This window comes from Choloepus didactylus (genome assembly GCF_015220235.1).
Source record: "Choloepus didactylus isolate mChoDid1 chromosome 25 unlocalized genomic scaffold, mChoDid1.pri SUPER_25_unloc2, whole genome shotgun sequence".
Taxonomy (NCBI): domain Eukaryota; kingdom Metazoa; phylum Chordata; class Mammalia; order Pilosa; family Megalonychidae; genus Choloepus; species Choloepus didactylus.
Window position 1 is genome coordinate 6802879 of NW_023637607.1, and position 13516 is coordinate 6816394.

At 41.2% G+C, this 13516-nt stretch overlaps 1 protein-coding gene across 1 annotated transcript in view; it reads left to right on the forward strand.

Annotated features, from left to right (window-relative positions):
* The first annotated feature begins 1851 nt into the window (after positions 1 to 1851).
* LOC119525563 (translation initiation factor IF-2-like) overlaps positions 1852 to 13516 on the forward strand; it is a 45675-nt gene continuing 34010 nt past the window's right edge. Inside the window, exons 1-2 of the mRNA XM_037824333.1 lie at positions 1852 to 1977; positions 3421 to 4224. Coding sequence (XP_037680261.1) covers positions 1852 to 1977; positions 3421 to 4161 — 867 coding nt within the window. The 3' untranslated portion in view covers positions 4162 to 4224. The remainder of the gene's footprint in view (positions 1978 to 3420; positions 4225 to 13516) is intronic.

The following is a 13516-nucleotide window of genomic DNA, read 5'->3' on the forward strand; positions in this document are numbered from 1 at the left end:
TGAACATGTGTTACCTTTTTAATGTCTGTCTCCCCTACTGTGCTGCAAATTCAGTCATAACTTTCATTTTGATGCACACTTTATTGTCCCAGGGTCTGGTGCTCAGTACATGGTAGGCACTCCATAAACATTTGTTGAAGAATGAGTGAATGAATGAATGAATTAAGGCCAATTCATTGTCTATTGGGTCTATTGAGACCTGCTCTAAACTCTTTTTTTTATATCATGCTGCAGAGAACAAAGTATTGGCTCCAACTCATTCTGCAGGAAAGGAAAGGGGGGATCTCTATCTAAAAAGTCCAATTTCTCTGCAACCATGAAGACATTCCTTGTACAAGTTGTGCCACTTGCACACATAGCCTGATTGTCTCATCCTGTCCTGCCACCATAGCAGTGATATTTGCAGAGAAAGCACAAAGATCTGAGTTCCTGGTTGGGAACCATGGTGAAGAGTTTCTAAACAGAGCTGGGCTGCCACAAGCTGGAACCCCCAGGGTCAGCCTAGAGGCCTTGGTGCACTGACTGGCCACCTCCCAGCTGCTGGTGGTAAGTCTGCCTTGTCTCTGTGGGATTCAGGGTTAGCTCCTGGTGGGGTCTTATTTGTCTGGGACCACTTGCCCTGCCCCTTGGGAGCCTGGCCACTTGCCTCTTGAACCTGAATGGGAATCCATTTTCTTCCTTCTTCTGACCTGGAGGAAATCCAAATCTCTGCCCTCCTGTCCTTTTGCACATTCCCACCTCACACTGTGGACTCCACCTCCCAGTGAGTTGTAGTTAGTCACTTTCCCGCTGGTTAACTGGATTCTGGTCTACCAAGAATCGATGAGTTGCCCACCTGCCTCTCTCACAGACATTCATCCATCAGACCTGCTCGAATGCCACTTAGTTGCTGCTCACAGCCTTCCTGCTTTTCCTTATGTGTCTGAGTCTCTCTCTTTGAAATATGATCATGTTAATTTTTGTTGAAGCATGCATGATATACCCCAAAATAATACAAGTAAATATTCAAGCCAAAACCTCTCATGAATGGCAAAAAAAGAAGAGATGTAGAAAAAGTTGGATTTTTAGGAACAAACCCATGATGCAAATGTATATGGGAAAAAAAAAAATAAAACAGACAAGCAAACAAAAATACATCAAGAGAAAATGAAGAATTAGCTGCCTCTAACAAATGGAGACAGACCTTTGGGCTCTGCTCTAGGTGTGGTGATAGGCTTAAAACACAGCAAAGCCCTGGTGGCAGAACTCATTGAGTTATTCCACTAAATCAGAAGTGCACTTCAGATTAGTATGAGCAGAATAGTTGTTGCTTCAGGGGCACAGCACATGGAACCAAAGATAAAGATGCTAATCTGAGAGAGAATCTATAGTCTGATTGAAGGGTTTTGCCATGAATAAGTGTAAGAGAAAACCCTCAAGTAGCTAACTGCAGATGAAATCTTCTTTGCTTCATAAATTAAATTCACTTATGCAATGTTATGAAACTTAGTGATATATATTTATATATAGACTTTTAGAGCAATTGCCATAACAAGTCAGGCTAATGTCTTTTATTACAGCAAGAAGTCATTTTTACCAATCCAGGAAAAGTTATGCATTTTATAATTCTAGAGCTTGTTCATGGGCTAAAAATCATTGTAAGGTCATTCCTGAGGGAGCTGACTTACAAAGAATGGCCTCCCTTCAGGATGGGAAGACAGAGAAGTTTAGCTGTGGTTGCTACTTGAATCTGATTTACTGTTTATATGAGTCATTAATATGAGGAGCTAGTCTGGTTGCCACTAAAATGAATATTTTCCAACTTCTGGTCTTCTCTTTTTCCCTCATTTTAATTTTTTAATTACTAAAGTAATGCATGAATGTAAAATAGCCAAGCAGAAAAGATGTCTGCAGAGTAAAAATGAAATTGTCTTTTCAACACATGTGCTGAAGCCAAATCCATTCCCTTCCCTTTCCAGAAATAACCAGCATGAACTGGTATGTATCCCACAGATAACTCTTTTCTTAACATATGTATCAGTATACACACAGAGATTATACATAAAAATACACATAGCAATGTTGGATTCTTTTAAACTTGTAAATAGAGTCGCACTATATAATTTGGTCTTCAACTAGCTCTTTCACTTCAGAATATATGTGTCTTGGAGATCTTTTCCTGCCAATATGTACAGATAGACCTAATTCTTTTAAACTATTACATAATATTCCACTCTATAAATTCCCTTAGTTTTCTCCCATTGCTGGAATTTAGATTGTCTCCATTTCTTATGATAAGAAACGTGTCAAATGTACACACACACATGCACATATGTGTATGTGTGAGTATATATAATCTATCAATATATAAATCTTTATGCATATGTGTGAGCATTTCTATAAGATAAATACCGTAAAGAGGAGCTGAGCTAAACTGTATGTGTAATTTAAACTATGAAAGACACTGTCACATCAACCTCCATAAGTGCTCTGTTTTTGCTGCCACTAACGGTGCCCTTTTCCCCACACCTTCACCACCATTGGATATTATCCATCATTTTCATTTTTGTTAATCTGAGATGCAGAAAATTACATGCCATGGGTGATTTCACTCTCATTTCCCTGGTTGGGCTTGAGGTGGATCCAGCTTTATCTTTAGGTATTTTCCATAATGAATATTCAGTCTAAACCAAATACTGTGAGTGAGAATTGTGCCTAACACAAAATAAAAGAAATTGAGGTCCTGGAAGCACAGGAGCTCTTCACAATGGAAAGGAGCCCCAGGTCAGCTTCTTTAGTGAGGCAGTGTTAATGATGTTTACAGAGAGCAAGACAAACACAGAAAGAGCTCTGTTTAGCTTGTCACATACCCTGTAGAAAACAGATAAATAGCAAAAGAAACAAACAATCCTCCCCCCCCCCCCAAGAAAAACCTCTACCCACAGGCATACTGAAAGGAGAAAGAAAAGAAAACCCCCTTATCTATCGAGGAGGAAGTGGGGGTAAGAATCACGTGGGACATCTTATCAGAAGCCATGCAAACAAGAGAATGGAGTGACATTTTTAAAATGTTGAAAGGAAAAAGAAAGTCCATCAACCTAGAATTCTTTATCCAGGGAAGTTATGCTTTAAAAGAAAGAAAGATACCTTTTCAGAAGAACAAAATTATGGGAAAATTTTCACCAGGACATCACCCTTGCCAGAGCTGCAAAAAGAAGTTCTTCATGTAAAAAGAAAATGGCAGGCGTCAGACACTCAGATGTACATAAAGAAAGGAAGATCTCAGAGAAGGAAGAAAAGGTAAAATAAAATACTTTTTTTTTTTTTTACCTTTTTTAGTTTTTTCTTGATCAAGTAATAACAGTTTGTCTAAATAATGGCAGCAATGTACTGGGATTATACGGTACGGAAAAGTGGAATTAATCCCTGCAAGGTTGAAAGGCACGGGCGGGAGGGAGCCCGGCCGCAGCTGAAGCTGGTCCCGGCGGCGGGGTTGGCCCGGGCGGCGGGCGCTGGGGCCTGGGCGGGCCGGCGGCTGGGAACCGAGGCTGGGGGCGGGCGGCCTCGGCCCCTCGCGGTGGTCGGGGAGGGCTGTGCTCCCGCTCCGGGGCAGTCCCGGGGAGGATGCAGCCGGGGCCCCAGGGCGCGGTGGGCGGCGACAGCTGCAGCGGTAGCCACTCCCCCGGGGCGCCTGGGGCGGGCGGCGGCGGCGGGAGCTCCTCAGCGCCTCCTGCGGGAACCAGGCCCTGCCCGCGGCCGCGTCGCTCCCGCTGCAGCTGCTCGCGGGACTCGCCCGGCCCTGCCCGCGGGGTCCCGGCTACTCACGCCCTGGTCGCCGCCTGCGCCACCCCTGGTGACCATTCTCCGTGCAGCCCCGGAGGCTGCGCACGTGCCCTCCCCCAGGACACGCCCGCGGAGCTCAGGCCCTTTCTACCGGCACGCGGAGACCACGCTGCAAGCCCGGGGCGGCGAGGTCGGAAGATGGCCTGGGTGCTACAGATGGAGGAGGTGATCGAGTCCGAGCTGGTGCACGACCTCGCCGCCAGCCTCTCAGACAGAGTGCAGGATCTGGGCGCCGGCGCCTACAGCATGAGGGATGTGTTGGCATTGCCCATTTTCAAGCAGGAAGATTCCAGCCTCCCACTGGATGGTGAAGCTAAACACGCACCTTTCAGTGGGTGATGTGTGCTGCAACATCACCAGCAATAAAACTGCCTGATGAAACTCGCACTTACTTCAACCAAGGTTAGTCTTATGAAATTTGGATGCTGGATAATCAGAAAATGGTACAGTTCCCGGAAGCCTTTGCTGTCTTTTTACACTGTAAGCGGTGTGGAAATGAATGCAAAGACTTACTATGGGCACTTCCCCTTCTGTGCCAGTTTGGCTTTTATTAACTGAACTTCATGCTGACTTGGGGCAGGGGTTGGGACAGCGCTGCTGCGGAGCCCAATGTGATCTGTCTGTGGAGAGCAGCGCTGTGGTGAGGTAGCGCAGTGGTCAGGTCAGAGAGGCACTGCACCTTCTAGGAGGAACGCATGTCTACAGGTGCACAGCTGATAAGATCACACCAGATCGGGGAAGATCCAAGCCAGAAAGATGGGTGTGGAGGAAACTTGATTATCAGGAGTACCTTGGTTAGAGGGTCAGTGTAAATCCTAATAGGTACAAAGACTTCCGTGTTTTTGCTTTATCACAGATTTACTGAAAAACTTTCAAGGATTGTAGGAATGAAGCTGAGAGTGCTTCTACCTGCTGCCAACTTTGAATCTCTCTGTACTCAGTGACAGAACTGTGGGGAACATGTGCATCACTAGATAACCATGGTGATGGGTCATCATGGAATTTTCAAAGCTGACACATTCTCCATGTTGTAAGACTGAATGGCTGCTATGTAGAAGGTATGTTTTTACATGGACATCTGTGCCATTTGAGTAAAATTTTGTTTCTAAATTGGAATCCCAGATCCCTATACACCATCTTGTCCCCTCTCTGCTTCATGGCTCCTCACTCTCCATCACTTTCAATTTAATGTCCAAATCCAACCTGGTGTACAAGGTTGACCTTCCCTTTGTCCAAGCCACACCTGAATACCCTGGAGGTGTACCCCACTCAGCATCTCTTGTGATAGCATCAGTGGCAGGACTCCAGCTGAAAAACAGCCCATTTGAGTCATTGGGAAAGCTTTATTTAGAACATGTCTTAAAGCATTTGAGCATTTTCATAACCATCCTTGAACATATATACATTTGATTTGTAGTCTAACTTGGATTTCCTTTTTTGCTTTTGGATTCAGGAAGTAAATATGAACAAATCTGACCAATGGAAGTAAGGTTGCTAGTACAAGTGCAATTTAAAGTTTGAAAGTGGAAATGAGCAATACATATTACTACATATATTATAGAAGTTAAATACATAGTTGCTTCTAAACTAATAAATAGTATTTGTAAATATTTGAAATCCCTAAGTGTTTATATAATCAGGAAGTCAACAGATTTTTATTCTTTCACTGGGAAATATATTTTTTTATTACTGCATCATAAATTTGACTTACGAAAACTAAGATTTGGTGTCACCTTGTCTTTGGGCATATATACATACATTGTATGTGTGTGTGTATGTAGGGGTGTGTGTGTGTGTATTAAATTGGAGTATCCTGTACATACTTTTTGGTAATCTCTATTTTTTACTTAGTATATTGCAGATACACAAATATTTTTGTGCTTGTTTGTATTAAAAACTATCAATTCTTGCCTTTTTTTTTTTCATTTTCTGTTTTTCTTGTTATTGTCTTTATAAACTGCATGCTATGAAAAGCCTTAATGCAGTCTCCTGGGCCTAGAGTTCTAGCCATGGCCTAGCTCTGCAGTTGCCTGTCCAAACCATCCCTGGGTCCCGCATGGGCTGCCCCCATCTTCCCACAGGCTGTCACCTTTCCCACTCAGTGTCTCTGTCCTTTCTTTAGGGAACCCTCCCTCACCTTCACCTGCCCTACTCTTTTCTATCTCCTCCAGTTCCTGCTTCACCTCTAGGCTAGGAACTCCAGGGGGGAGGGGACACATCTGTCTTGTTCACCACTGTGTGCCCATTGCTTCCTTCAGAGCCTAACACCTTGTCAGGACTCCTTAAATGATTATTGAATGAATGCATGTGAGTGATGAGGCTGGAGAAAGAAAAACAGCCCCTGACATCAGGAAACAGATCTGACACTAATGTGCAGACCATGATATTCTCCATTTGGACAAAATCTCACAGAACATCAGCAGCTGACAATTCCACTCTGAGACCATGGTAAGGTGAGAAAAATCCTGGTCCTGTGCAGCCCACAACATGTCAAACATTTTTGTCTCTCAGCTGAAATAAGTGGCTGCTACTTCTTACCCAATTACATATAGCTTTACCCTTGCCCTAGTCTGCCCCGCCCCCCAGAATTGTCCCCACTTTTGGACAGCATCCAATCTAGAGCACTGTTAGACCCTCCACCAAATCTGCCAACTAAATCCCAGTCTAATAATTGTTTATTTCTCACACTGTCTTACAGAGAAACCATGCTTTTCCCCATGGTGCATGCTTTCCCACACTGCAATGAGTGATAACCCCAACTGTTCGACTGCAGGTGTGTCCTCGTGGTCTCTGGCTGAACAGTATAGGCCAGCCCCCTTGAGGGACTGCCTGGGCTGTGATCCTCTCTTGTCACATAATGATGATTATGATGACAAGGGTGATAATGATCATGAACTTGTTTATTGGTGTTACTTGGTGCCAGACCTATTCTGAGCTCTCCACCTACAATACCTTATAATTAATCCCCACAATAACTCTGCAAAGTAAGTCTTGGAATCCCTGCTGTTTGACAGCTGAGGGAGTGAGACATGCAGAGGTTTAGCACACTGGCACCCAGCTGGTCAGTTACTGGAGCAGGGTTTGAACCCACGTGTCTGGCTCCTACTCTGATCTGGGTCCTCAACAGTCTTCAAGGCCTGGGTAGGACTTGGGTTCCTGACCTGCCTTCACCTCTCATAGGCCTTAGAGCTCACTGGAGTGTGGTGGGGAGGAGGAGAAGGTGCTGGGGATTCTGCGCATAAGACCTGGGGGCAGGGGTGGCACCTGTCATCTCAGAAGGGCCCATGAGCCCAGGTAGCCATATTTGCTGTTCTAAAATGACCACTACTAGGCCCACTAGAGCCTTTCCCAGGGACTATGACTGACCTTCATGGATCTGGTCTGTCTGTGAGGGACACTTGGACTAAGGGTGTGTGCACTGGGGAGCTGAGAAGGGGCGTCTCTTGTGCTGGGCACTGGGGAGGGCATTTTGCAGAGACAAAATAAAGCATAGAGAGAAGCAGGAATGGCAGAGAGTGGGAGAGCACTGGAGACAGAGAAAGAGAAAGAGATACTGAGAGAAAGAGGGAAATTGGAGGGATGGATAAGAGAGACTGAGGGAAGAAAAGGAAGGAGAGGAAGAAGGAGGGAAATTTACAGACTTTGACAGAGACAGACAAACACAACACTCCTAGGGAGTCTTAGGTCAGCACAGGGCCTATTGTATCAGTGGACAGAGCTTTGAGAGCCTGGCCTAAGGTTTTGAGGGGCACTGGGTGTGGCTTGGAGGCCCCTCCTTTTGTATGTGGCCTCCTATCAGTCAGTTGTCAGGTGGGCGGTGCGTGCACTTGGGCACCCTGTTCCTCCAAGGCCAGCCTGCATTCCTGGGAGCGACCAGAGATGGAGCTAGGGAGCCTGAGCCTTGGGAAAGGATAAGAGCTGCCCCTTCAGGAAGTCCGTGAGGCCTCCCCAGGCACTTTGCTCTGCTGGGGCCTGAGGGTTTGGGGGCGGTGCCTACATGGGGTTGGGCAGAAGCTGCGGGTCTCTCCCTCCGGTGATGCTCAGTTCCTGGCCCAAGGCAATGGAGGTTGGAACCTGGCGGATCATGCAGGCAGGCTTTACTTAGGCAATGGCTTGTGGCTCCTCAGAATTTAGGCCTAGGTGAGCTCTGTGTGCCGGGTGATGTCTGTGGGAGGTGTTAGTGTTAGGGAACAGACCCTTCTGCTGAGTTTCTTACCCTTTAATATGCTGAACCTCCCCGCATTCTCCACTGGAGTCAGTCTTAGTGGATTTGTCTACAGTGGACCCTGAGGGGAACTCCAGATCACCGATTGTAGAAATTATTGTACTTCCATGAACTGCATTAGGATACAACAGATAAAAATGTTTGATTAGCACTGCAATGACTGTATGTTCCCCTTTGTCCAGGGCAGTCCTGGTTTATGTCTGTTTTCCTACCTATAAATGTCTCCCCCTTTCACTCCCAGGAGTATCCTGGTATGGGCTTTCTGTTATATGGTCACACCTATTAGGTCTAATAGAGGAATGTCTCTCAAAAAGTTTAATTTAGTTACTGAATAACAACAATTTAAGTTAAAAACTTAAAAATGCACAAAAAATAGGATATTTTTGTTTGGTCACAAGTTTTCATTTCTAAGTGATTAACCAGCAAGGTTGTGTGGTAAGTGTATATTTAGATTTACAAGAAACTACCAACTACTATCCATAATGACTGTACCATTTGACATTCCCTCAAGCAGTGTTTGAGAGATTCAGTTTCTCTGCATTCTCACTTTTTTTATGTTACTACTTTTAATAGTGTGTAGTTATAACTTACAGTGGCCTAATTTGCCTTTTATTCATGGATGTTTAATGATAGCAAACATCTCTTCATGTACTTATTTCCCATCTATTTATTTGTTTTGGTGAAATGTTTGTTCACATCAGGAAAATGAAGCCAAAACCTTACTGTGACACACTGAGAAAACTCTACAGGAGGAAGTGTCTCTCTAAACTGAACCCCAACCAAGGACACGGTTGTTTTGAATCACCCAAGACCTTCATCATAGTGCCATGGACATCAGGCCATCAACCCAGAGAAACACCACCAAACTTATCCACCAAATATGACATATCTGATCCTTTGTACCCATTTCTCATGATCAGATATGTCATATTTGATGGGATAAGTTTGGTGTTTCTCTGGGTGGATGGCCTGGTGTGCACGGCACTATTGGAGCAAGCAGAAGAATTTCAAAGCAGGCAGGCACTGTGATATGGGCCTAAAAATAATAACATTGTGTGAGCTAACATTGTTGAGCACTTACTATGTGCAGGCACAGTTACAAGACAATAACAGGTAGGTTTATGAGTCACTGAACGTAACTGTTGATACTTAGGATATGATATTGCTTCTGAGACTTAGTTTCATTAAAATTATGATGTAATAGTTGCCTCACATTACATTTCCATTTTTGCCGGTCAATAAAAGTAAAATATCAGATTTGAAGTTTAAATTCCTTTATTTAGGAGCAAGCATTCAGAGTAATAAGCACAAAAATAGTTCATATCACAGTTTGTTTCTCGAAAATCAGACCCTGTGATGGAGTTTGGAATGCAAGATGCTTATTTAGGATTAATAACTATGGAAAGGAGGAGGAGAAAGCAGGATTGGATGGGGAAGAAATCAAACTGCAAAATCAGGCCTGGCAAAGCCTTGGCCTACCCAGCTCAGATTTCTGGAGAGCATATTGTCTGCCAGAGTGTCCCACATCAAGCTGAAATGGCTAGGCATTTATATTCCTGCCTATCTCAGTCCACAATGTGGACTACAGAGGCAGATGTGGGGGAGCTGATAGCTGGAGTCTGTCTTGACTTCATTTCCCTCAGCCAGATAGAAAGTCCATCCTCAATGGGCAACTTGTGTAGCACATCTGCAAATCTACAATGCAGTGCTCTGTAATCATGTTTTCACTTTTTGTTTAGTCTTAATTGTCTATCTATGAGTTCACTAAGGAGGAAAATATATATTTTTCTATGATTTACCTAACACCAAGTATAATATCAATTATATATCATTTTTGAAACTACAATGCATAACCTTACATACATTTATCAAGAAAAAGAAAACTCATTGGGATTTTTGTTAATTTTTATAACATATTGGATTTTTCAAATCATTCTGAAACCATTTATAAAAAAATATGATTTAATTGAAATAGAATTCAAAATGTAAATGTCCTTAGGGGAAGATGAGTTATATTTCTCACTCTTTGGGATGTAACAATAATGATTTCCACCAAAGTCATTTTGTCTTTCATAAATTCAAGGAGATTATTTCCCAATGCCTTGTGAAGATGTAGAGTTCCTAGCAAATATATGTATATATATATATATATATATATATATATATATATATATATATATGAGCTTTTCCATAACTTGACAACAAAAAAATTAATTTATATACCCAACCTAACATTTTAAAGCATCAAGATGATAATCTCTTGTGAAACACCACATAGAGATGCACCATTTGGCCTGTGTTTAGTAAAATGATTCTGGACAGTTGCTGCCACTTGATTAACAAAGGCCTGATTGAGAAAGAAAGAGATTCACTAGTCATATAAAAAAATATAGATAGGTGAAACCTTAGAGAACAACACAATCTGTCTAAAAGAATGTTCTTTTACTAATGTAGGAAATTAATAATCCTTTTCTTATATTCATCTACACTAGATACACTAAAGTGTTCTGGACTAACATGTAATGCTTATTGAAAATCCTCAAACTTCAGTAAAATGGTAACAAAAAGGATGCCTTCATCAGAAGGAAAAAATGAAAATGATCCCTACACATCAGAACAAACTGCTGGATGCCTGCATGATCAAAGTTTAGAGAAAAGCTGTGAGTTTTCTATACAAGAAAAGGTCAAGTAAGACATAGCCCAAATAGATTTGCACCTCATATGTTTGAGGAATTCCCCAATTTCTTCAGTTTGAATATACGCATCCATGAGTAGAACCATGCTCTAGCTCAAGCAAGTAGCCTAGCCAGTGGATTCTGAGTGTGGAGAAGCCTACAGAGCTCCCTCTATTTCATACTTTAGGCAAAAAGAAAAACACCACATAGATTAAAATGTAAATTTTAAAAGGTAACTATAAATGTACTCAAAGTGAACACTTTCATATATTTTCACACCTTTGTACACACACAAGAAACCCTAAATGAAAATACTGATATGTCTAACTATACAAAGATATTAGGGATTATCATTAAAATAACTTAAATATAGTAAAAGATAAAATGATAAATGTGAAAGAATATTTGTTACATTTATGTCAAAGAAACAGTTAATAAGCTTTTTATGAAAAGCTCTGATAAATCAACAAAAACACAATGCTCTTCAAGAAAAAGAAGAAATGGCAAAATGCAATAACAGGTAATTCACACAGAAAAAAAGAAACACCAATGCATCAAAATCACATTTATAGATGCTCAAATTACTATTAATCACAGAAATATAAAGTTAAGTATAACAGTTTTCACCTATAATTATGGCAAAACTTTTCATAGATGTCATGGATTCAAACTTTTAGAAGAGTAATTTAGCAATAAGATTGCATTTGACCTAGCACTTCCAGTTCTAGTAACTTGAGTTTTTCTTGTTATATTTTATTAATATCATGCAATGGGCTCATATTACATTTATCATTATGAAAAACAAAAGCTTAATCAAAAATGAAGTATTAATTAAAATTAATCATATAGTTCAATTCCATTCTAAGACTTACCACAAGTCACTCTATAACCACACATTTTTCTACAGACCAAAATGGAAAGAATTAGTCAACCCAACTAAATTGGTCTTTCTTATAAATAACCAAATTAAATTCAAGGGGTTGATAATGAGAATATGCAAACTTCCTGTAAATCAAACTGTCTCCTAAATGACAAAGACTGTTTTTTTCTGTTTTCAAGTTCAAGATCAAGCAGTGCTAGACATAAAAAAAATATGGCAAAATGATCTCTTTTGAGAGACAGGCCAGTTGCTAATACCCAGCGGCATTTCAGATACATCCCATAAACCCTACTCAGACAAGGTTAGATCCTCTGGGAACTTGCAAAATAGCCCAACAATTGTGTGGCTACTTCTCTCAACCCAAGCAGAATACCTAATGGCAACATGGGATGGCCAGACTTTTTCTTTCTGTGGTTCTGAGGGAAGTATTGTCATGCCTACTGAAACTGGAAGGAGAACATGCAGGTCAAAAAATAAAGTAAAATAGACCCCCTAGGTGGCCATGTGAAATATTTGAAAATAGGAGTTTTGGGAAAAAGAGAAAATTATAGTCATATAGGCAGTTAGGCTCTACCTTTGTTGATGTGACATACACAACTACACCTTCATCACTCTCCTTCAAGACTTTCTCCACACAAGTAGGAAGCATAGGATTTTTCCTGAAGATGTTGTGGCAATAATTGATGCTGATTCATTATTATCCACAACATCAAGGAGCTCTCACTGCAGGTTCAGAGGACAATTTGTGTCAAGAAAGTGAGCATTATATTACCAAAATAGATTAAAATACTTTCAATATGGTTATCTGAACCTCAAATGGAATGATTGGGTGCTACTAACATATAGAGAGATTTATAGGAAAATGAGGACTTGTGTCATTCTCCCAGAGGAGATCATTTCATTCTACTAAATATCTAGAAGGTGAGTTTTCTGCCTAAAACACAGAGAGTGAAAAAAATGGAGAGTGAGACTAAAGAAAATACTATCTTTTTTATTGCAAAGTCATTTTTTCTCATTACTTTTCATTTAGTAAGTGTAGAATGACTGTGAGAAATTAAGTTCTAAGAAGTAGCTAATATATATCTGATGGTAAAAATGACAGGATAGAAAACATAAAGACTCATACTTTTACTATTTATTTCCTATTTTCTATAAAGAAAATGCCAAGTACTTATCTTGGAGGGCATGTGAAAGCTTCATGGGCTCTCATTCCATCAGCCTATGCTTTTATTGCAACAAAAAAATGACTAGTCAAAGAACCAAAAGCCTGTCTGATGGGCAGAATATGGAAAAAGACCCCACCCTATGCTCTGTGTTCAATCTAGGTCCACACCTGGTCATGACTCAGAGCAAAGTGGGCCTCAGAAAAATTACAGTGAGCAGGGCAGTCATGGGGACTACTAGGCTGCCTTGTGCCCTACATTGAATTGAGAAAATGATCCTCCAGCTCTAGAAAGGAGGCATGAATTCTTAAAGATATTCCACCATCATCAACATAAGAAAGATCAAGTCAGACTCTGCATGGGAAATTCAATTAGACTGAATCTATCAAATCACATTTTATGTTCAATTTATCAGCAATTTTATACAGTTCAATATGTATAGGAAGACACTTTTTCAAATTTTTATCAGTCAATACTGATTTTATATACCTTGGTAGAATAGCTACTACAGTGACATGTGATGTGTGAAACATTTAAACAACTGTCCTATTGTTTACACTACTCAAATTTCTCTGCAAACATTTATTATTTGCATATGAATTCCTATTGTCACACCCAAAACCTGGAGGTTGCTCCCTAATGATATGTCTGGATGTCACATCAAAAACATATATGTGGGAGGATCTAAGATGGCAGCATAGAGAGGAGTGGAAGCTAAGTAGTCCCCCAGGAACAACTTGTTAATAATCTG